The 25,440-nt window shown below is 43.8% G+C and overlaps 1 protein-coding gene across 6 annotated transcripts in view; it reads left to right on the plus strand.

Annotated features, from left to right (window-relative positions):
- SULF2 (sulfatase 2) overlaps positions 1-25,440 on the plus strand; it is a 371,939-nt gene that overhangs the window by 259,929 nt on the left and 86,570 nt on the right. For all 6 annotated transcript variants that reach the window (XM_029611055.1, XM_029611054.1, XM_029611059.1 and 3 more), the window contains one exon: positions 25,125-25,294. In XM_029611055.1, the coding sequence (XP_029466915.1) occupies positions 25,125-25,294 (170 nt within the window). The remainder of the gene's footprint in view (positions 1-25,124; positions 25,295-25,440) is intronic.

Raw genomic sequence — 25,440 nt, forward strand, 5'->3', positions numbered from 1 at the left:
CCTTCAAAATAGGTATATATGTTCCTTCCCAATGCACTTAAGCTCCATACTAAATGGTAATTTAAAAAAAAAACCAACCCAATGTTTATTAAAATACAGTGTTTGCAGTTGCTCAAAGCAGGCAGCAAATGATTCACAGAATCCTATTTATTGAGCTGTTAAGGAAACGTCTGTTTGCCATGCAAGGAAGCATCTTTCTAAAGGCTCCCCTGGAGAGTAGCACAGGCCAGACATTTTACTTTGGATTTATTATTTGTGAAATAGATTTTAAGCAGCGTTATGTTCCCCTGGGAGCTGTCATAGGGGCAACAACATGTCAAGTGACATCATGTATTCTGGGAATGGGCAGATAAAGAACATGAGATGTCACTCGTAACACTCATAACTCAGAACAAACATGCTTGTAAATTTCTTAATGGTTCCCAGCAGTTGGGAGCATTGCAGGGAAGCTGTTTAACAACTCAAAAAAAAAATCTTATATGTGAACTTTTTCACTGTCATATACAAAGAGTACATACAGTCACTGTGTGATATTTGCATTAGTCATTTTTATTGTATACACAAATGACAGACTTATGTTTGAGGCAAATTTAAGGATATTAGGAATGTTCATTTGTTTGAAACGAATAGGTAAAATACAGCAAATGAGTCCACATTAGTTCATTCATGGACCACCAAAACAAATGGAGGGGTTCCATGAATGAAACAAAAAATATTCATCTGATTCATTTACATTTCCTTTTCAAGTCTATAGTCCATTCAGTCATGGCTCTGCTCTAAGTAAATAAACAGGTACAGCTAACTTAACAACCAATTGTTATGTGGGTAACTTCAAAGCCTTGTCAGAGCTGAATCAGGACAAGTTGACAAGGAAACCACACAGAAGACAAATCACAGTGAATCATCTTTGTAACTAGCCTATAGCTGCTATCTGCCTCAGGTGATGATGATATGTACAAGAAGCAGTATGCATTTTCTCTCTAGCTATTGGTAGAGAAGGACATGTTAGTAGAAGCTCTCACAGTTTTAAAAAAGCTTATAGATGTTTGGATTTAGCACTGGAAAAGGGCTGCTTTTGATTTTCTCTGTGCTACAGTGATCTCATTCACTGTGCCAGAAAGAGAGGTAGTGTACTGCTGCTGATTGTAATTTTCTGTTTATTGGAGGAGAGTCAGGGTGAGAGACAGTATGGAGATTACAGTTGCAGCAGAGCTATAGATTTTTCTTTTTGATTGTCTGGATACCATTGAGGTGACCAGTGCACACAGTGACTGAAGAGAAGAGTCTTACCAGGCTGCCAGTTTTTTTGGTTCTGCTGATGTTTAACAACTGTTTTGTGTGGAGAGTCAATCAGCACTATTACACACAGCACAGCAATCATACACTGTGTGTGTGTGTGTGTGTGTGTGTATGTATATATATATATATGTGTGTGTGTGTGTGTGACAGACAGTAATATATACAGTAAGTGATACTATGAGTGGGGTATATTTACAGTATCAATAAATGTATTTATAATATCTAAATGCCCTGTAGGCAGTGCACTTCAACAAATTCTATCAAGTCAGGAAACGTGAGAGGATGGAATGTTGGCAGAATTGGTAGAGGTTTAGGATTTGATGCAGAGACAGCCCAGCATAGAAGCAGTGATGATAAAGGCATTCAAACCCCCAAATTAAAGAGAGACACTTGTAGCCAGAGTGCCAGGAGTGCAAGTCAGCTGAATGCAGAAGAAACTGAAATTTAGAGAGCATGCACCACTGTCACCTGTTCCTCTCCCTCTTGTTTTAGAGCATAGGAAAAAGGTGGGAAAGTAATCCAAGACTGGCAGTAGCAGAACAAGGGTACAGACAGAAGCAGGAAAAGAGCAACAGCTTAAACCAGTAACCTACTCCTGTGTGGTTTCTGCTTCTTAGGCAGAGAAAGAACTATTTTTATCAGCTGGTTTAGAGGAAGAAACTTGTCTGAGATTCTCTGAATCAAAAGATAGCAGAAGAGAGTTTGGAAAGTTTATTCAATAGCTGCTTAGCCTCCAGTGAGATATGGAAGAGAGATGATACTGACGATATTGAGATCAACTCCATGGAAGATTAGGCAGCATAGGTAGAAACACAGAAACATGATGGCAGAAAAAAAAACATATGGTCCATCTAATCTGCATCCGTCCAGTTTATGAGATACTTACAATTCTCATCACTCTCTCAGAAATCCCCTGTATTTATCCCATGCTTTCTTGAATTCAAATACCATTTTCATTTCCACCACTTCCACTGGGAGTGTGTTCCATGCATCCACTGCTCTCTATGTGAAGAAATATTTCTTAAGATTACGCCTGAGTCTACCCCTTTTCACTCTCATCCCAATGACCCTTTGGACTAGAGCCTCCTTTCTGTTGAAAGAGGCTCGCCACCTGTGAATGGAAAACTGAGATATTTAAATGTCTCTATCAAAGCTCCCCTATGTTGCCTTTCCTCTAGGATATACATGTTTAGATCTTTAAGTCTGTCCACGCATGCTTTAGAACAAAGACCACTGATCATTTTAGTAGCCACTCTCTGGACCAACTCCAGCAGGTTTATATCCTTTAGAAGGTGCCGTCTCCAGAATTGTACACAATATCACAGCTGCTTGCATGCGTGGCTGGTGCACAGCTCCGCACAGCTTTTATCTCCCAGTACAGGGATTAGATCAGGCAGGGATATACCAAAGCCCTGCCCAATCCAATCAGTGGCATCACACCTCCTCCTGGGCAGAAGGAGCTGTGTTTATCCAAACGTCATCTCCTGCTGCCATGGGGCCAATCTTGCAGCTCTCACTGAGAGATCAACCCCGTGGCAGCAGGAGATGACGTTCAGATAAACGTGACTCCTGCTGCTGCCCACCCCTCAACTTGGGAGGTCACCACAGAGCCTGTCCCAGAGCGATTGAAAAGAGAGGATGCAGTGGCTGCCAATGGACTTCCATCCTGCTGGTGGCCGAAAAGAGGAAGAGGATGTGATGGCCACCAGCAGATCGCATTCCACTGGCGGCCAAAAAGAGGAAGAGCAAGCAGAGGCCACCAGGGAACCCCAACCCACTGGTGCTGAAAAGAGGAACAGGAAGTGGAGGCCACCAGCAGAACCCATCCCACTGGTGGCTGAAGACAAGGCCCAGTCTGTGTGTGTGTGTGTGTGTGTGTGTGTATGTGTGTGTGGCTGAGTAAGAGCCTGTGTGGTAGGGTAGTGACTGCTTGGGTTTGTGGGTGACAACATGTGTGAGCGTGTATGGGTGGGTAGATAAGTACCTGGGTGTGGGTGTGAGAGCCAGGCTGTGGGGGGGGGGGGGGGGGCTGCCTGTATGTGGGTGTAGATGACTACCTGGGTGAGTGAGATCCTGTGTATGTGTGGTTGAAAGGCTGTGTCGGTGTGAGTGTGAGACAGAGGCTGTTTGTATGGGGGAGTGTGGATGAAAGTCTGTAAGTGTGTGTGTGTGTGTGACTAGGTGAGATCCTGTGGATGGGGGTGTATGTGTGACTACCTGTATGTGGGTATCTATCTGTGTGGGGGGGAGGGAGGGTAAGAGCCTGTGTGTGGCTGAGAGGCTGGGTGTAAGTTTGTGGGTGGGTGAGAGGCTGTGTGTATGTGGAAGTGGGATTTAAGAGCCTATGAATGTGTTGGTGTGTGTGGCTGGGTGGGAGCCTGTGTGTGTGACTACCAGTGTGTGGGTGTGGATGGAGGGGAGAAGGGAAGAAGACAGATGGAGAAAGATAAAACAGAAAGAAAGAAAGAGACGGTAAAAGGAATTGGGAAAAGACCAAGAAAGGAAACATGAGGGGAAAAAAGCCTGGAACCAACTGATTAGAAAAATAAGATCAGGCAACAAAGGTAAAAAATATATATATATATTTTGAATTAGTAGTGATTGGCATATGTTATCTTTGGAAATGTGCATTACATATTTATATTTTGTTCTTTCTTCAGTACTCCACTGTTCAGATTCTGTTTCTTGGGCTTTCCATTTTATTTTCATCTGCATGTTTCTGTTTTCTAATTTGTCTGTCTGTGTCCCTCATGTTTAACAGAGATGTAGTATTTCTGCTGGCATGTAGTTTTTCCATCGGGCTTTGTTCTGTTAACCCCAGTAGGTGGTGTATTAGTGTTCTAGGGCTTGTTATAATACTTGCATTGCTGCCATGTCACAGATAAGGCTGCTGAGGGGTCTGTGTTACTTCTCAAAGTGTTTGGCAGTAAAGGGTTTGCAGTTATTGAGATGTGTATGTGGAAGAGGAGGAGAATTGAGTGAGTGAGTGAGTGTGTATGTGCGTGAGAGTCTGGGGAGTTGAATGTGTGTGTATGTATGTGTGTGTGTAAGAATGAGCATGTATGCATGAGAGAGTGAATATGCAAGTGTATTAATGTGTGGGTGTATGTGAGAAAGTTTGTGCGCATGCTGCTCCAATGTTCTCGCTAAGGATTGGGTTGCTGTGAGCATAAAACTGACAGGCTTTTGGCATCAAAGAAAATAGTGCTTCACAGGGCAATGAAAACAAAACGTTTTGCTCAGGAGCAAAACCATTGACACCCAGCAACCCAATCCTTCAAAGATTCCAAATGAGGTCTTACCAGGGATCTATACAAGGGCAATATTGCCTCTTTTGTTTCTGCTGATCATTCCTCTCTCTATGCAGCCAAGCATCTTTCTGGCTTTTATTGTTGCTGTGAAAGCTTGCTGGGCAGACTGGATGGGCCGTTTGGTCTTCTTCTACCGTCATTTCTATGTTTCTATGTTTATCCACTTGTTTAGCCACCTTAAGATCATCAGATACAATTACCCCCAGATCCTGCTCTTCCTTTGTGCTTAGAAGAATTTCAGCTCCTATACTGTACTTTTCCCTTGGGTTTTTGTACCCTAAATGCACATACCTGGGAACTTTTGACTTCCAGTCACCCTGAGATTACCATGGATTAGCGGGGAGGGGGGGGGAGCAACTGCACAGTGGGACCGGATGCCAACAAATTTGCTCTCATAAACACTTTTACATGTTCACACTTACTTTCACTGCTCATTCTCTCACATGTCCATTTACACCTTTATTTCTGTCATTCTCTCACCAATACACACACACTCACTCACTCATGTATCTCCTTCTTCCATACGGTTAGAAAACCCGCTGCGATTTGCCGCAGCTGGGCCTTCCTACCTGCTCCGGCGGGTCTGCGCGGTCTATTTTTGGCCTCGGGGATCGGCCACACCGCTCGCTGAGGGCTGCGGGCCAATCATGGGCCCGAATTGATGTTTTTGGGAGCGTCGGGGCATGCCTCCCTCCGGGATGCGCACGTGCGCATCAGTGACATCATCAGATGTCTTAAAGCGGCGGCAGCTGAGGAAACAGGTTCGAGGCATAGAACTTGCATTGGAGCCTATTTTAAAGTGTAACCGTCAGCTGTTCCTTTGTCCTGGCAACAGTCTTGGGTGAGTGAGGTCTGCCAGGCTGCTCCAGCTTCATTTTTGAGGCCTATCAGCTTGTTCCAGCTTCGTCCAGATCCAGCGACAGCTTGTTCCAGCTTCGTCCAGATCCACCGTCGGCTTGTTCCAGCTTCGTCCAGATCCAGTGTCTGCTTGTTCCCGCTTCATCCATATGAACGTAGACTGGTAGGAACTAATTTGGTTTAAATTTGTCTGGATGTACTGTCTGTAACCGTGGAACATTTGGCTAACTGGCTAGATCCTACTCCCATGCAGACAACTCCAATAACACCTTCAGTGGCTTCACTCTCTCAAGTTGCTCCAATTCCAACAATACCTCCAGTTGTTTCTTCTTCTCAAGTTGCTCCAGTTCATTTGTCTGCTCCACCATACTCCAGAGATCCTAAGCAGTGTTGTGGCTTTTAAACCACTGCTTTATGCACTTCTCAATACAATCTGCTCAATTCTCCACGGATCAGATTAAGATCACCTTCATTTTGTCATTGTTAGATGAGAAGGCTCTTGCGTGGGCCTTGCCCCTGTGGGAACGTGGAGATTCTCTCCTTACAGATTTGGCTTCTTTTATACAAAATTTCAGACAAGTTTTTGATGAGCCGGGTCGACAGTCTACAGCGTCCTCAGATCTTTTGCACCTTCGACAGGGTTCCCGATATTTAATGGAGTATGCGGTGGAATTCCGTATTTTGGCTTCGGAGCTTGGCTGGCGTGAAGACAGTTTATGCAGCATTTTCTTGGAGGGGTTATCATCAAGAATAAAAGATGAACTTGCTGCCCGAGAACTGACTTTGGAACTAGAATCTCTTATTGATTTGGCAGGACGAATTGATCATCGTATACAACAACGCCTCCGAGAGGTTAAACCAAATCGCAAACCAGTTCTTCTAACACCGACTTTCTCTCGACCAATAGTCACACCTTCTAGCACTGAATCAGCCTCTAACCATACTGAAGAATCTAGGCTGCTGGGACGTAGTCGCCTTACGCCAGAGGAGAGACAACGTCGTCATTCCCAAGGTTTGTGCCTTTACTGCGGAGGCAAAGGTCATATTTTGGTCCATTGTCCCGAGAGGCCGGAAAACTCTCGAGCCTAGGAGTCACTGGGGAGATGACCCTAGGTTGCACTAATCCTACTCCCCAGTGCATGGTTCCAGTGACTCTTTTTTATCAGAAAGATTCATTTACAACACAAGCCTTTATAGATTCTGGGGCAGGTGGAAATTTCATTTTGGCTAGCCTTGTTAAGCAATTAGGACTTTCAGTTATTCCCAAGATGCCACTACTCCTTATTATCCTCCATCCGAGGGGAATCGTTACCTGGTCAAGTAACTCATGTAACCATCCCTGTGAGGTTTCGTACTGGGATTTTGCATGAAGAAGAAATTTCTTTCTTTTTATTAGAAAAGGCTATACATCCAATAGTCTTAGGCCTTCCGTGGCTTCAAAAACATTCACCATATATTGATTGGGAGACTTTACAATTAGCGGCTTGGGGTCCAGCCTGTCATACATCTTGACTTCATAATGTACCTCAACCATTGCTCATGCTTGCTATGACTTTTACTGGTCTACCTTCTCAATATGAAGATTTCATAGATGTTTTCTCAAAAGAAAAAGCGGAGACTCTTCCCAAGCATTGACCGTTCGACTGTGCTATTAATCTCCTTCCAGGTAGCACTCCACCTAGAGGTCGGGTATACCCATTATCTTTACCTGAAACTCAAGCTATGTCACATTATATCCAAGAAAATCTCCAACATGGATTTATTAGTCCCTCTAACTCACCGGCAGGAGCTGGATTTTTCTTTATGGCAAAAAAAGATGGGACATTAAGACCTTGTATAGATTACAGACGTCTTAACGCCATTACTTTGAAAGATAGATATCTACTTCCTCTCAATCCAGAGTTATTGGATCGTCTCCAGGGAGCTAAGATCTTTACGAAACGTAATCTGAGGAGCATATAATCTAGTGCAAATTAGATCCGGAGATGAGTGGAAGACTGCATTTAAAACACGCGACGGACACTACGAATATTTGGTGATGCCTTTTGGACTGTATAATGCTCCAGCAGTCTTCCAAAATCTAATGAATGAAATATTTCGAGATCTCCTTAATACTAGTGTGATTGTGTATCTCGATGATGTACTTATCTATTCCAAGGATCTAAAAACTCATCGTACTGCAGTTAGACACATTCTACAACGTCTGCGAAACCACCATCTTTATGCAAAATTAGAAAAGTGCTTGTTTGAGCAAACCTCATTACCGTTTTTGGGATTTATAGTTTCTACTGAAGGTTTTTGCATGGATCCAGATAAAGTGGCTTGTATTCAAGGCTGGCCCCAACCCCAAGGACTTCGAGCTCTTCAACGGTTCCTTGGGTTTTCCAATTTTTACAGAAACTTTATTCCTAATTATTCTCATTGTGTGGCTCCTCTCACAGCTTTAACCTAGAAGGGAGCTGATGCACGGAACTGGTCATCTGAGGCAAAGGAGGCCTTTAAAAAATTAAAGCAAGCATTTCTTCAAAAACCCTGTCTTAGGCATCCAGATCCAACACGACCTTTTGTGGTTGAGGTAGATGCTTCTAATGTCACTGTAGGAGCAGTTCTCAGCCAACATTCTAATACTGGAATGCTTTTACCTTGCTCCTATTTTTCTAGAAAATTTTTACCAGCTGAGAAAAATTATGGTATTGGAGATAAAGAATTGTTGGCAGTCAAGATGGCATTGGAAGAATGGTGACAATGGCTTGAGGGGGCGTTACATCCAATAACTATCTTCACAGACCATAAAAATTTAGAATATCTCGGTAAGGCCCAACATTTGAATCCTCATCAAGCTCGGTGTGCGTTATTTTTTAGTCATTTCAATTTCACCTTAAGATATCATCCAGCTATAAAAAAAACATCAGGGCTGATGTACTTTCAAGAGTTTATGAAACAGATGATACTCCGACTTCTCTACAATATATTGTGGATCCAGCATGAATAATCTTTGCAGCAACACAAACAGTGCCAGTAGGGAAGACTGTAGTTCCCCTTTGTCTTAGACAAAAAGTACTAGCCTGGGCTCATGATTCTTTAACAGCTGGACATCCTGGCAGACTACGCACTCTTAAATTATTAAGTCAATACTACTGGTGGCCAACCATAGAAAAAGAGACACGATCCTATGTAGATTCTTGCCCAATTTGTGCACAGCAAAAACCTTTACCGGGATGCCCTTGGTGTCTTTTGCAAACTTTGCCAGTACCAAAAGCACCCTGGACTCATATATCTACAGATTTTATTGTAGAGTTGCCTCCATCCATTGGTAACCAAGTGATTTGGGTGGTAGTAGATAGATTTTCAAAGATGGATCACTTCATTCCTCTTCCTAAGTTACCCACAGCTCCAAAGCTTGCACATTTGTTCACACAACATATATTTCGTTTACATGGATTGCCTCAACATATTACTTCCGATCGAGGATCCCAATTCACAAGCAAATACTGGCAAGCTCTTTGTAAAACATTTTGGAGTACAGTTAGATTTTACCACGGCATATCATCCCCAATGTAATGGACAAACTGAGCAAGTCAATCGGCCTCTAAAGACGTTCCTTCACTCTTTTGTCAACTCTAAGCAAGATAACTGGGCATCGTTATTACCATGGACAGAATTCTCTCACAATATGCACGTTAATTCAGCTACTAAAAAATCTCCTTTTCAAGTAATTTTTGGTCGACAACCTATTCCACCACTGCCAAAGCAACTCATCGTCTCTTCTCCAGCTGCCCAGCTTACATCTCAGCAGCTCCATGTATTATGGAAAGACATTCAAACAAACATTACAAAGGCTAATGATGCTGCTAAAAGAACCACAGACAAACATTGACGTCCAACTCCTCATTTCTGCACTGGAGATAGAGTATGGTTAAGTATACGTCATATTCGCCTTAGAGTACCTTCTATGCGATTGGCATCTAAGTACATTGGACCGTACAAGATTACTGATCGTTTAGGTCCAGTAACTTATCGTTTACAATTACCTTCTACACTTCAAATACATAATTAATTTCATGTATCCTTACTTAAACCACTAATACTTTCTTGGCCGCATCGTAAGACGCCAAAAACTCCTAAAGTGGTATCCAAAGAAGATCAAATCTATCAAGTTAAAGAAATTCTAAACGTGCGCTGTCGTCTCCGGCACTGGGAGTATCTAATAGCTTGGGAAGGCTACGGACCAGAAGAAAATACCTGGGAACCAGCTTCGCACATTCTAGATAAATCATTTCTCCAGCAATTCCATCAAGAACATCCACACAAGCCTAAGCCTTTTTTGAGGGGGCGTAAGAGGAGAAGTACTGTTAGAAAACCCGGCCGCGATTTGCCGCAGCCGGGCCTTCCTACCTGCTCCGGCGGGTCTGCGTGGTCTATTTTTGGTCTCGGGGATCAGCCGGGCCGCTCGCTGAGCGCTGCGGGCTGATCACGGGCCCGAATTGATGTTTTTGGGAGCGTCAGGGCACGCCTCCCTCCGGGACGCGCGCACGCGGGCAACAGTGACATCATCAGACATCTTAAAGAGGCGGCAACTGAGGAAACAGGCTCGAGGCATAGAGCTTGCATTGGAGCCTATTTTAAAGTGTAACCTTCAGCTGTTCCTTTGTCCTAGCAGCAGTCTTGGGAGAGTGAGGTCTGCCAGGCTGCTCCAGCTTCATTTTTTAGGCCTATCAGCTTGTTCCAGCTTCATCCAGATCCAGCATCAGCTTGTTCCAGCTTCGTCCAGATCCAGCGTCAGCTTGTTTCCACTTCATCCAGAGGAACGTAGACTGGTAGGAACTAATTTGGTTTTCTTGCTTGCACCGCCTTCCGCTGACAATTTCTCAGGGGCTCCACCTTTGAGACTTTCTTCATAATGTCAAGGAGAAAGGGTCCACAATCTCAACACATACACATATGCCCACTCACTTTCACGCCCATGCTCACTTGCACTCAACTCTCTCCTACTCACCTATATACACTCTCAGATCTCTTCTTCCTACATAAATACACACTCACTCACTCTCACAGACATACTCATTCATTCTCTCTCTTCCCCCCCCCCCCCCTTTCAAAACACACTAGCAACAGCAGACTCTAACTTGGGCTCCTGGAGCAGCAGCAGCCTCTTCCTTCTCCTCCTGTGCTGCGGAAGTGGACGCTGCCTGTTTCTTACTCCTCGTTTAATGCACGGGCAGGAAATCGCAATGTCGATTGGCCAAGGCAAATAGGAGGGGCGGACAAGTGGCTGGATACAGGAAACAGGCTGTGCAGGAGCAGGTGGTGTCACGAGGAAGTGAAGTTAAGACTTAAAAAGGTCCAGAGATGGTAAAAATCACTGTCGAGTTCCTCCTTTTTCAGCCGAACATGACCAATGATGTTCCTTTCTTCTTTCCGGGTCCAAGCAGATTGGGTTTGCTGCAGCACCCGGAGATTTCCAGTATTGGCCTGGAGACCCAGTAATTCTTTTAGAATTCCGGAGTCTCCAGGCCAAATCCGGAGAGTTCCCAGGTATGTAAATACATTACTGTAAATAAGTGGAAAAAAATACATTCTCTTGCATTCTCTATGTCTGGTTGAAAGAACTCCCAGAAATGCTGCAGAGGTTACAAACATGGAAAGACAGCCTGAGAGAGCCAGCCTGTGTTTTTATCTCCTCCATGCCTGATTACCTACTATGGTTCTGAAAGGACAGCAAAAAGCAGGCTCCAGCCATGTCAGAAGTCGGAACAGAAAGGATTCAGCACTTGTTATTAGGGATGTGAATCGTGTGATCGATCGTCTTAACGATTGATTTTGGCTGAGGGGGGGAGGAAATCTGATCGTCTTAGTTTTTTTGGTTAAAATATCGTTTTATCGGGGGAGGGGGGAGGGCGGGAAAACTGGCACACCAAAACAGCCCTAAAACCCACCCGACCCTTTAAAATAAATCCCTCACCCTCCCGAACCTCCCCAAAATGTTTTAAATTACCTGGGGTCCAGTGGGGGGTCCCGGCGCGATCTCCCGCTCTCTGGCCACGGCTGCGTCGAGAGAAATGGCGCCAGTGGCCCTTTACCCTTATCATATGACAGGGCAAAGGTAGCGCCGGCGCCATTTTGGTTCCTGGCTCCCGACGTCACGCGTGCAGGAGATCGCTCCCGGACCCCCGCTGGACCCCCAGAGACTTTTGGCCAGCTTGGGGGGGCCTCCTGACCCCCACAAGACTTGCCAAAAGTCCAGCGAGGTTCCGGGAGCGATCTCCTGCACACTGGACCCCAGGTAATTTAAAACATTTTGGGGGGGTTCGGGAGGGTGGGGGATTTATTTTAAAGGATCGGGGTGGGTTTTAGGGTTGTTTTGGTGTGCCGGTTTTCCCGCCCTCCCCCCTCCCCTGATTTACGATTTTTTGACGATAAATCGGGGGAATTGCTATTGTATCGCGACTCTAACGATTTTTGACGATTTAAAATATATCTGACGATTGTTTTAAATCATCAAAAAACGATTCACATCCCTACTTGTTATTACAGAGGAAGCAGGACTCACAGAATAAAAAACAAACAACAACAAAGAGAGTACAATGAGGAAGTTGCAGTTGTACCTTTTGAATCAACCGGGTCTGCAGGGAAGGGAAAAAGGAAGTGACATCAGCACAGATCTCCAGTAATATAAATCACTCTGAGAAAACCAGAAGAAAAGTATTGAAACCAGTGCCAGCCTAGATGTGAGCAAGCATTGAGCAATCCCTTCATATAATTTGTATTTCAAAACAAAGCTTTAAAAAAGATTTAGAAGATAAAGTTGGATGGTGTTTCACAGGAAGCAGTTGGAGTCAATACAAATCTATGGGAGGTCAAGGAGCTGCACCATTCAGCTGGCACCACAAGGACCTGCGTGTCAATAATTCCCATGACAGGCTAATTTTCATGGACACTGACATTAGCTGCAAGAAAGCCTCGTGCTTGGTGTTTTTTTATAAAAAGGCTGTGGAAGAATCAAGGAGCTGTGAGTTGACTGCGTTTCATAAAAGTTTAGTATTGTGTTTAACAAAAGTTCTAATTGGATGATATTAATTGTCAGACTTCTGCCATCTTAAGGAGGTTATAAAGGAGTCCAGTAAGAAGTGTTTAGGGATATATTAGCACTATCAGGCCCGCTCTCCCGGCGCACGCACAGGCCACTTGCCTGTGCACGCGATACAGTATTCAAATGAGGCCCGGCGGTAGAAACGGGCAAAAAGGAGGTGCTAGGGACACTAGCGCGTCCCTAGCGCCTCCTTTTTGACAGGAGCGGCGGCTGTCAGCAGGTTTGACAGGCAACGCTCAATTTTGCCGGCGTCTGTTCTCGAGCCCGCTGACAGCCACAGGCTCGGAAACCGGATGCCGGCAAAATTGAGCATCTGGTTTTTGACCCGACAGCCGCCGGCCGATTTCAAATTTTTTTTTTATTTTTTTTTTTTAAACTTTTTTATACTCTTTGGGACCTCCGACTTAATATCACCATGATATTAAGTCGGAGGGTGCACAGAAAAGCAGTTTTTACTGCTTTTCTGTGCATTTCCCGGTGCCGGAAGAAATTAGCATCTAGCTTCGGGTAGGCGCTAACTTCTGAAAGTAAAATGTGCGGCTTGGCTGCACATTTTACTTTCTGAATCGCGCACAAATACCTAATAGGACCTTCAACATGCATTTGCATGTTGAGGGTGCTATTAGGTTTGGCGGGTTGGACACGCATTTTCCTCCCCTTGCTGAATAAGGGGTATGGAAAAACGCATGTCCAATAGCAGGCTAACAGTGCGCTCCGTCGGAGTGCACTGTACTGTATCGGCCTGTATGTGAGGAACTATTTTCGGTTTTGTGACCTCTCCCAGAGCAGTAATCCTCCTTGTGGGAAAAAAAAAGTCATGTGCAGAAAAGATACTGGTCTTGTGCAGAGGCAGGAGCTTACAGCTGGAGCTCTGCCTGGGAATCAAGGAAAAAGGCAGACTTCAAATTTTTTTTTTTTTCTTTTTTTTTAACTTTTTTATACTCTTTGGGACCTCCGACTTAATATCACCATGATATTAAGTCGGAGGGTGCACAGAAAAGCAGTTTTTACTGCTTTTCTGTGCATTTCCCGGTGCCGGAAGAAATTAGCACCTAGCTTCGGGTAGGCGCTAACTTCTGAAAGTAAAATGTGCGGCTTGGCTGCACATTTTACTTTCTGAATCGCGCACAAATACCTAATAGGACCTTCAACATGCATTTGCATGTTGAGGGTGCTATTAGGTTCGGCGGGTTGGACACGCATTTTCCTCCCCTTGCTGATTAAGGGGTAAGGAAAAACGCATGTCCAATAGCAGGCTAACAGTGCGCTCCGTCGGAGTGCACTGTACTGTATCGGCCTGTATGTGAGGAACTATTTTCGGTTTTGTGACCTCTCCCAGAGCAGTAATCCTCCTTGTGGGAAAAAAAAAGCCATGTGCAGAAAAGATACTGGTCTTGTACAGAGGCAGGAGCTTACAGCTGGAGCTCTGCCTGGGAATCAAGGAAAAAGGAGAAAACCCTGTTTGTCTAAGACAGAAATCTTGGGAACAGAAAAGAGAGAAAATCTATCATTGTTAAAGCACAAGCAAGTCAAAGAGTGGAGGAGATTGGAAAATAAGAAAATCCACTGGCAAGGTAAGGAAGAAATACAGAGTTAAAAAAATAATTAAATGAACAAGGACATGGAATTTACCAGACCTATGCAGGAGTGATTTACCAGTTAAAATGTTACTGGGAAAATTGTAAAGTCACGATTTCAAGAAGAAGGGGAGAATGAAGTACATGATTGTGGCTTATCTCTGAATCCAGTTAGTCCCAGAGTGAAACATTTCTACCAGAGGGGACAAAGGGGAAAAAACTGGACTGAACCAATGAGAAGTGATTTTACCCCATTTTGCCTTCTATTTACTGAGATGTAATTCCACTGAAGGAAAATCAATGTTTTGAGGCCGTGTTACTGTTTGGTGAACAGTCAAAAGATATTAAGTGGGACAATTAAACTGTTTGTTTGTTTTTTTTACTAATCCAGGCAAAAAGCCAGACTTCTAAAGGAGATTCCAAATTCAGTCAAACTCCTCTTTGCACAAGGAAGGAGTGAGACATTTTGGAAGAATGACTGGAAAAATAATTTAAATTTTCTGTTCCCACAGGAAGAGAAAGGACCAGTAGTTAAGGACAATTGCTTATCCTTTTATTTTATTAGTTAGAATTTCAGAACATGGTAGGTTCCTGTTGTACACATAATAGGGCCACATTGTTAGATTGCCAGAAGATATACGGTAAGAGGCAGATAGTTTCTTTTTTTAATTTTCTAAAAGTCAGGTCAATAGGTTGTTCCTACTGTTCCTGGAAGGCGACCAATGAGAAGAGGACTAGAGCCACAAAACCAGGAGTTCTTCACTCTCAATCAACACCACAAGCACCTATTTGGAGCATCAGAGCACTCTTACAACGCCTATGTCTGGCCAGACCCTAGTGACATTCACTCAAAAACAAAAGAAATACATAACAGAATTACAGGTAGAAAATTATACTTTCATAAGAGAAAATGTTCTCTTATGTAAGTTAGAGAACAGTACAAAGCATGTACAAAATATTCTCTTATGCAAGTTAGAGAACAGTACAAAACATCAATTTCAGAGAATACATTGGTGTTAAGTAAAATACAGTACAAAGAACAAGAGTGGACAATATTATGACTTGCCTGAATAACTGTTTTGAATGTATCTTGCTTCTTTTGAGAGAGGTTAGAAGAAAATGCTGATTACCATATTGACTTAGTTGGTAAAGATTGTTCTGATAACTGTTCTGATATCTCAATTGCAAAAGATTGAAAGTAATTGCATTTACTGTTAGTACACAATAGCTGTTGAACCTGGTTTTAACATTTTGCCAGCTGGTTAAATTTTAGTTATTATTTGTATTTCATAACTATTACCATAATAAAGCTTTTGTTAATTTTAAATGATTCTTTCCTCATAATATCTTTCTTACTCCCTGCTTCCCCTCCTAACCTCCAGGAGCTCCATTGGCTGGGCGGGACTTCCCATTTCTTCTAAATTTCCTAGGCAGGAAGAGGGCAGTGTGTGGAACCCTTTAGCTGCAACACAACTCCAGTACCATCGACCTACCCCACTGCCACATAGAAACTCGAACCCCCATAGCCGAAGAGAGTCACCATTTCCACCAGTTGCAACTAGGGGTGCTACATTAATCTGCATTTTTTAGTATTAAAACTTAACTGCCAATCTTTAGACCATTCCTTGAGCTTTGCTACATCCCTCCTCATGTTTCCACACCTTCCTGACTATCTACCCTGTTGCAGATTTTGCTTTATCGGCAAAAAGACAAACCTTCCCGACAACCATTCCATTATGTCCCCTCATGAAAATTCTGAAAACAAAACCAGTCCTGGGATGATCCCTGAGGCACACTGCTAGTAATGTCCCCTTCCTCTGAGTAAACTCCTTTTAGTACTACCCTTTGTCACCTCACACTCCACCAGTTTTTAATCCAGTCAGTCACTCTTGGTTCCATACAAAGGTTGCTCAATTTATTTATAAATCTCCTGTGCAGAACCTTGTCAGAGGCCTTACTGAATCTAGCACCCTTCCTTAATCCAACTCTCTGATCACCCAGTCAAAGAAATTGACCAGATTTGTCAGACAAGATTTACCTCTAGTAAATCCATGCTGCCTCAGATCATGCAATCTATTAGATTCCAGAAACGACACTATGCTCTGTTTTAGCAGTGATTCCATTAAGTTGCTCACCACAGATTCCAGCCACATCTTTGCTTCCACTTTCATGAATAGGAACCACATCTGTCCCTCTTCAGTCCTTAGGTAATAATGGTGGAAGCAAATGCCAGACTCAAGTAGCACAGGGATTCCGGCAGAACAAGAGGGGCGAGTTTAAAGGTAACCGGGTGGTTGGGAAGGTGCCTGGCTGGGAGGGGATTGAGTAGATGTTTGGGAGGGGCAGAAGGGATAAAGATTTTTTTAGGTGAAGGGGGCTGAAGGCCCTGGCTGGCAGTGCTCATCTTTTGAAAATGTACATTATTTATTTAAGATTTGTTAAGCTTACTCTATGCTTATGGCCAGGGACACAAGAACACTTAGACTCAGTAAAAAGTATAATGTATTTTTATTAGTCAATATGGGGCGGATTTTAAGAGCCCTGCTCGCCTAAATCCGCCCAAAACCGGGCGGATTTAGGCGAGCAGGGCCCTGCGCGCCGGGAAGCCTATTTTACATAGGCCTACCGGCGCGCGCAGAGCCCCGGGACTCGCGTAAGTCCCGGGGTTCTCCGAAGGGGGTGTGTCGGGGGGGCGGTCCCGGTCGTCGCGGCGTTTTCGGGGCGTGTCAGCAGCGTTTTGGGGGCAGGTACGGGGGCGTGGCTACGGCCCGGGGCGGTCCGGGGGCGTGGCCGCTCCCTCCGTACCCTCCCCCAGGTCACGGCCCGGCGCGCAGGAGGCCCGCTGGCGTGCGGGGATTTACGCCTCCCAGAGGGAGGCGTAAATCCCCCAACAAAGGTAATGGGGGGGTGTAGACAGGGCCGGGCGGGTGGGTTAGGTAGAGGAAGGGAGGGGAAGGTGAGGGGAGGGCGTTAGAGGATTCCCTCCGAGGCCGCTCCGATTTCGGACCGGCCTTGGAGGGAACGGGGGTAGGCTGCGCGGCTCGGTGCGCGCCGGCTATACAAAATCCATAGCCTTGCGCGCGCCGATCCAGGTTTTTAGCAGATACGCGCGGCTCCGCGCATATCTACTAAAATCCAGCGTACTTTTGTTTGCGCCTGGAGCGCAAACAAAAGTAGGCTATTCGCGCTCCTTTTAAAATCCGCCCCTATAAGTGTTCTCGGGAGATGCTGGGTACTGGGTGCCCTTAGTCATGCTGGTTCACATAGAACAGGGGTGCATAGTAAACATAACTATAACAATGGTGCTGAAAAGGCAGTTACATATAACGGTGATAAGAACTTGGCTGAGAAGGAAGAGAAAGGACAGGTTATTAATTCACACAGGTAAACGATAGAAGATATGGTTAATCAAGGTGTAGTTGGAGATTAGTTGACCATGTTGGCGTCCGGGAAAGCTTGTATGAATATCCATGTCTTTATTCTTTTTTTGAAGGTTGAGATGCATGGTTCTGTTCTGAGATTTGAGGGGATGGAGTTCCATAACGGTGGAATGGCTGTAGAGAAAGCCCGGTCTCTTAGTGTGCAGTGTCTAGTAGATTTGGACGGTGGTACCTGTAGCGATCCCTTGTATGCATCTCTTGTCGGTCTTGATGAATTGTGTAGTCGGAGAGGGATCTGTAGGTCAATGGGAGCCAGTTAGTGGATGATTTTGTATGTGGTAAGAATGGCCTTGTATATTATTCTAAAGTGTATAGGTAGCCAATGGAGGCTCTTTAGAATCGGGGTTATGTGGACCCTTCTCCTGGTATTTGTCAGAATTCGTGCAGCTGCATTTTGCACCATCTGAAGCGGTTTGGTGTATGAAGCGGGAAGGCCGAGTAGGATGGTGTTACAATAGTCTAATTTTGAAAAAATGATTGCTTGTAAAATGGTTCTGAAATCTTGGGCATAGAAAAGAGGTCTAATTCTTTTCAGCACTTGTAGTTGGTAGAAACAGTCTTTGGTGGTTTTGTTAATGGTGGCTTTGAAATTCAGGCGATTATCAATTAGGACTCCTAGGTCTCTCACTTGTGTGATTGTTGGCGTGGCTTGTTGTGCAGAGGTGATGGTGCTATTTTCTGAGGCGATGAGCAGGAGTTCAGTTTTGCCGGAATTTAATACCAGGTTTAGGCTGGTGAGGAGGAGTTTAATTTTTGAAGGCATGTATCCCAGTAAGCCAGAGTTTTTGCGAAGGAATCCTTAATGGGTATCAGGACCTGGATATCGTCCGCGTAAAGGAAGTGTTTGAGGTTGAGGTCGGTGAGAAGTTGGCATAACGGTATAAGGTAAATGTTAAATAAAGTAGGAGACAGGGAGGACCCCTGTGGGACTCCTACTGACGACGGTTGTTGAGAGGATTCTTTGTTCTGTATCTTGACCTTGTATCCTCTATTGCTGAGAAATGATATGAGCCAAGATAGTGCTGTGCCTGAGATACCTATGGAGGCTAACTGGTTAATGAGTAAGGAATGATTGACGGTGTCAAAGGCTGAAGAAAGGTCCAGTAGGATCAGTAAGAAGGCTTGACCTTTATCGAGGCCCAGGATGAGGTGATCTGTTAAGGAAATGAGGAGGGACTCCGTGCTTAGTGTTTTGCGGAAACCGTATTGTGATGGGAATAGGAGGTTGTTTTCTTCAATGTAGTTTGAGAGTCGGGTGTTCACCAGTTTCTCCATAATCTTAGCTATGAAGGGGAGGTTGGCGATCGGTCGGTAGTTGTTTGGGTCATTAGGATCTAGATTAGGTTTCTTGAGTAATGGTTTGAGAGAGGCCAATTTTAGGTCATCTGGGTAAGATCCTTGTGTTATTGAGCAATTTATGATGTCTGACAGGGATTTGGAGATGGAGTCAGGAATTGATAGAAGCAATTTCAAGGGGATGTGGTCCGAAGGGTGAGAAGATGGTTTCATTTTCCTTAGAATACCTTGGATCTCAATGGAAGAAGTGAGTTCCAGTTCTTCTAAGCGGGTATTTTTGAAGGCGGTCTGAGGTGGTGTTGAAGTAGATGCGGTGTTAGGGGGCAGCTGAGTTAGAAGTTTGCTGATTTTGTTATTGAAAAATAGCGCTAGTTCTTCCGCTTTAGATTTGGCTTGGTTGAGAGCGATTTCTGATGGGTTTAATTGAGTGAGGTTAGAGACGTAGCTAAAGAGGGCTTTAGCGTCGAAGATTAGGTGGTGGATCTTGGATGCGTAGTAGTTCCTCTTGGATCTTAATGTATTCGATTTGTATTGGTGAAGAGTAGATTTATAGGTAGATAGAGTGATGGTGCATGGGTTTTTACGCCATTTAACCTCATTTTGTCTTAGCAATAGTTTGAGCTTTCTTAGCTCTAGGGTAAACCATGGTTGTCTTTTGGACGAGTTGGGGTGAGGTTTTTTTGTTGTTAGGGGGCATAGCTTGTTGGCTATCGATTCCGTGATGTTGTTCCAAGATCGAAGCGCTGAGTTCGGATTGGTGAAGTCTACTTGGGTGAGATGTGATAATAAGTGATTGCTAAGATCTTCTGTGGTGCATGTTTTCCTGTAAGTGAAGCAATGTGAGGGTATGCGAGGTGGACTGGTATCTTTTATTGAGAATGAGGAAGTTATGAGGGAGTGATCTGACCATGGTAGCTTCGTGCAGGTGGGGTGCTGGACCAGTTTGATTGCTGTATTGACGAAGATAAGGTCTAACGTGTGTCTGGCTTTGTGTGTGGGTTTGTTAACTAGTTGAGTGAAACCTAAAGCAGAGTATGCTGTGAGTAAGGCTTCGCAGTTGGGTGATAATGTGGAGTTGTCGACGTGCAGGTTGAAGTCACCTAAGATTATCGCTGGGGCATCTAGATTGATAAGGGAAGTAGTTAGTTCGACCAGAGGAGATGCGTCTGTTTCCAGTAAACCTGGAGGAGCGTAGAGAAGTAAAATTTGGAGTTTGTCTGACGAGAAGAAGCCAAATTCGAGTTTCGAGTCGGTATTGGAGGAGTGTTGAGTGAATCTGAGGTCCTTTTTTGTAGCTAGGAGGATTCCTCCTCCTTTTTTTTTTCCCTGACGTGGGATGGAGAAGAAGTTGTATGTCTCTGTGGGTAATTGGTTGATTATTGCAGTGTCTGAAGGTTTGAGCCATGTCTCAGTAATTGCGCATATGTCCGGTTTCACATCGATGAGATAGTCGTTTAGTATTACTGATTTCTTAGTTAGGGATTGTGCATTGAATAGTGTTAACGTAAATAGTGTGAGGCCTAGCAGTTGGGTAATGGGAGTGATCACGATTGGAGAGAGGGATTTAAGGTTATGGTAATGGGCATGTCGAGTTGAATGTCCTTTGGTAGGTGGACAGTGTGGGAGGATTGGGATTGGAAAGGATGGAGACATTCTTCTTAGATTGCTGGAGTGGAAGCTGGAGCGGCTGGACTGGATGCGGCTGGACTGGATGCTGGATGCTGGAGAGGCTGGACTGGATGCTGGAAGCTGGAGTAGCTGGACTGGATGCTGGAGTGGCTGGACTGGATGCTAGAGTGGCTAGACTGGAAGTTGGAAGCTGAAGTGGCTGGGCTGGATGCTGGAGTGGCTGGACTGGATGCTGGAAGCTGGAGTGGCTGGACTGGATGCTGGAGTGGCTGGACTGGATGCTGGAGTGGTTGGACTGGATGCTGGAAGCTGGAGTGGCTGGACTGGATGTTGGAAGCTGGAGTGGCTGGACTGGAAGCTGGAGTGGCTGGACTGGATGCTGGAAGCTGGAGTGGTTGGGCTGGATGCTGGAGTGGTTGGACTGGAAGCTATGTGAACCAGCATGATGTGACTGCTGTCTCGAATGCCGGTATATAAAAATCTGAAATAAATAAATAAATAAAAATAAATCTCCCTGTATACAGTAAGTGATCCTTGTTTTATAGGTAACATTCAAATAGAGGAAAAGGATAGAAGGTTCTAGGGACTTGCATGACTGCCCAAAGAATCATTTATATAAGTTGTGATGTCAAATGCATGATTAAATCATCCCTAACTATCCCTGATTGGCTTCCCAGGATGTGTAGTCCATTTCCCATGGCTCTCTTTGTTCTGTTAAACTCTTACTGGTCAAGACAATCAACACATCTGTAACTGTGTGGATTACAAACTCCTGAGAATAGTGCCTGAAGCTCCCCTGTGGTGACTCTATGAATAGACATCACCTGTCTGGTACCAGCTTGCCTCCACAGATATCCAGGGACATTCTGTAAGTAACTCAGAGTCCATTCAGCCCAGGCAGGCCAAAGACATGCAGAGGCCTCTGGGAATTTCCTTCTCCATTTTGCTTTTCTGTTCAGGCATACTTCTCAGATTGGGGCCCATTTTTGGGGTGAGCAGGGGAGGGGGGGATTGAGACATTTATTTATTTTTTTATTTATTTACATATATTGATATTCCACAATTCATTATCAAAAAATGTTTGAAATGGATCACAAAATTCTTGTACATAACAATCTTATAATCTTGTAATTAATAATAAACATACATTTAAATGAATCTCAACATCTATAACATCAATTAAAAGCCATATTAAAAGGTTTTCAATTTTTTCCCTAAAATTTTGATAATCAGAAACCAGTCCTATCTCTAGAGGAACACATGCAAATGGTATCCATTCTAGGTTTTGTTTTGTTTTCTTTTTTAACATTAACTAGTGAATCATTCTGATTCATCCATTGTAAAACAGTATTCACAGGGACAGTAACCTCTTGCATATGGTTGGTCGTCTAAACTTCCAGTCACAGTAAATCATCTGCATAAATGATGAAAGAAAACCTTCATCTCCTGTAATAATGTGAATAATGGTAGAAGGCAGATGTTGAACAACATTGCTGACAAAAGTGATCCTTGTGGAACAACCCAACGCAATGGCAACCAGTCTGACATTTCCTGGTCCACTCTTAATTGTGGTGTTGGGGTGGACATTGGGAGGCCCGTGAATTAGTGCTTTTTTTTTTTAAGCTGTTCTCCTTACCCAGATATCTCTGAAGATATCTGAGTAAATAGTTATTTGGCCACACAAGTCCAGATAACTTTAGATCTAACCAGTCGTATTCAACTAATGGCCAGTTAGTTAGTTATCCGGCTCTATCTATATTCAGTGGAACGTTTATCCCACTGAATATTAGGGGCAAGTTATCCAGCTACCTTTAGCCGGATAACTTATCCACTAAACAGCCTACTGAATATAGACCCCAGTATCTTCAGTGATATGACACATAACAAGTCTTCATGGACAAAACGTAGATTTCTTGTCTAAGCTAAAATTTCTACCAGTTTGGGATTTAACAGGAAGACTGATCATATGGCTCCATATTAAAAAGGGATTGAGTAGGTCACTACTGGTTATGCTCCCTTGCAAATATGAGGATTTTAAAAAAATGTTAAAAGGAGGTTTAATTCTCCGTTTTGACTGTAATGACAAAGTATGCCCTTAGCATTGCTGGGTGCAGGATATTAATCCCTCATATTGAACAGGTGATAAAATCTCAGCCAAAAGGTCAAGAAATCATTCATGCATCACAGCTCAGACCCTACACTTGAATCTGGCCATAAAACCAAGAAGTGGTCATGATTTCCTACCATATAAGTGTAACAATAAGGATGAAGATCTGATTTTCTTATGAAGAGCAGGTTTATAGCTCCTTGCATTTCCAGGTGGTAAAACTGAAACTGGCTCATCCTGTCTTTGTGTATCACGCAAATAAATTTGTTAGCATAGGAAAGATTAGAGGTCCTCAAACCAGTCCTTGGGACACACTCAGCAAGTCTACTTTTCAGGATATCTGTAATGAATATATATGAGTGAAATTTGTGAGTGCCTTCTCCATTGTGTTTAAATCTCTCATGCATATTCATTTAGGTCGATACAGTAAAAAACATGGGAGAGCAGGCGAGCACCCGCTCTCCTGTGCGCGCGATACAGTAAAAAAATGTATTTAAATTAGGCCCGGTGGTAAAAAGAGGCACTAGGGACACTAGCGCGTCCCTAGCACCTCTTGTTTGGTTTGACAGCCGACGCTCAATTTTGCCGGCGTCTGTTCTCGAGCCCGCTGACAGCCACGGGTTCGGAAACCAGACGCTGGCAAAATTGCGCATCCGGTTTTCAAGCCTCGGGCCTATTTCAAATTTTTTTAATTTTTTTTTTTTACTTTTTTAAACTTTCGGGACCTCCGACTTAATATCGCCATGATATTAAGTCGGAGGGTGCACAGAAAAGCAGTTTTTACTGCTTTTCTGTGCACTTTCCCGGTCCCCGGAGAAATTAGCGCCTACCTTTGGGTAGGCGCTAATTTCTGAAAGTAAAATGTGCGGCTTGGCTGCACATTTTACTTACTGAATCATGCAGGAATACCTAATAGGGCCATCAACATGCATTTGCATGTTGCGGGCGCTATTAGGTTCGGGGGGCTTGGACGCGCGTTTTGGACGCGCTATTACCCCTTACTAAATAAGGGGTAAAGCTGTACTGTATCGGCCTGATTGTGAATATCCTGAAAACCTGACTGGCCGGGTGTCGGGTATTCCCAGGATGGAGTTGAGAACTTGAGTAACTTGTAATATCATTAGCATTAACACTTTCTTTGACAGCCTTGTTATCATCTCCTCTACTCCCTCCTCTTGTGAGCTTATCAGTGCTTTATCATTATCGTTTGAATCTACTCAATTGGTTCCACAAACAGAAGCCTCCAAGAGCTGTGCAGGAAGAAACTAACAACAAGAGATGCATGGTAATAAGAGTGGCAATTGGAGACAAATTCTATGGCGCAAGAGACTCACTGCAGGGGAGAAGAGCAAGGGAAACGTGGGCTGGTTTCATGATCATTTGGAGGGAATAAAACCAGGCAAAAGAGCATAGTAAAGTGATACATTCTTCCAGAAGCAATGGATCAAACACAACTTATCTTCTTGCCTAGCTTTATTTAATATGAATGATCATGAAACAGGTGTTAATTTACTTTGTCCTAATATGATAAGTCAATAACCCCGCTGTCTTTTCAGTCTTCATGCTGTCTTACTGTTGTTTAAAATTGTTATTTTACAGTGAGATGTGATTTCAAATGCAGTAATATTACTTTGAAAATGCATTGGCTTTGAATTTTATTTTAGTCTGAGATATCTTGGTTCCAGTATGCCTCTAGCAGAACTAATCCGTATCAGCACAAGCTCTAATGTTGTCTGGGAGCCACTGAGCTGTTTGTCGTAAGATGATAGCATCTGAGATCCAGATGGCACTGCTTAACCCATGATAGAATACTCTCACTTAAACATGGTTTTCCAGATGTATTCTTTACACCACTGTCAGGTGTAAGAGCCTCTAGGTCCTTCAGTGATTAACACTGAGTGTTTTATTTGTGACATCTACCGACTGACTAATCACCTCAATGAAATGGAATAATGACTTCTGAACACAGCATGGCACATTTTTAATTGGTGAAGTTGGCCTGAAATTCCAAAACAACATTATAGTGCGCACACATACTGTCACTGTACGTAGCAGGACATATACGTGCTACTACTCTACACTCATCCGCATGTGTGTGTGTACTGTATAGACATGTATATGTGTGTATGTGTAGATAGATAATTTATTGCATATCAAATCCATTCCACGTGTATATCTGGTGTAATGCAGTCTTTTTCTCAGGTGAGTTTGAAATATTTTCTATTTGGGTTTCCAACATATTTGAGATAAAGGTAAGAAAATGGAAGGCCATATGGATTGGTTTACATTGAACTTGATAATTCATTTCATTTTTTCTGGGTAAATATTGTTGTCTGTTAACTTTCATGAGGCTTTGAGTTTTATTTGGTCACCTTCACTGTTGCAAGAAAAAATGAAGTTTGGGGGTGCAGTTACGGGGAAGGGTCAGGATCTCCTCTTTCATGCTGACCCCAGGCCCCAGAATGGTCTGTAAGTAATCTTTTGGTAAAACTGTTCATGTTATTTATTTTTTTTAAGGATTACTTGACTGACCTGATCACCAATGACAGTATTAGTTTCTTCCGAACGTCAAAGAAGGTGTATCCTCATCGGCCCGTTCTGATGGTCATCAGCCATGCGGCTCCTCACGGACCTGAAGACTCCGCCCCCCAGTACTCGGAATACTTCGCCAATGCCTCGCAGCACATGTAAGTCTAATAAGTTACGCGTACACCTCCGTAAGACCCTTCTCACGCAGAATGTCCTTCGTTGACAGACTTAACTGCAGTGCTATAGCCCAAGGGAAATCCTATGGGCACGCTTTCAGTTCAAGCACCTTTCTGAGTGGGATCAA

The sequence above is a fragment of the Rhinatrema bivittatum genome, chromosome 8, assembly GCF_901001135.1.
Source record: "Rhinatrema bivittatum chromosome 8, aRhiBiv1.1, whole genome shotgun sequence".
Taxonomy (NCBI): Eukaryota; Metazoa; Chordata; class Amphibia; order Gymnophiona; family Rhinatrematidae; genus Rhinatrema; species Rhinatrema bivittatum.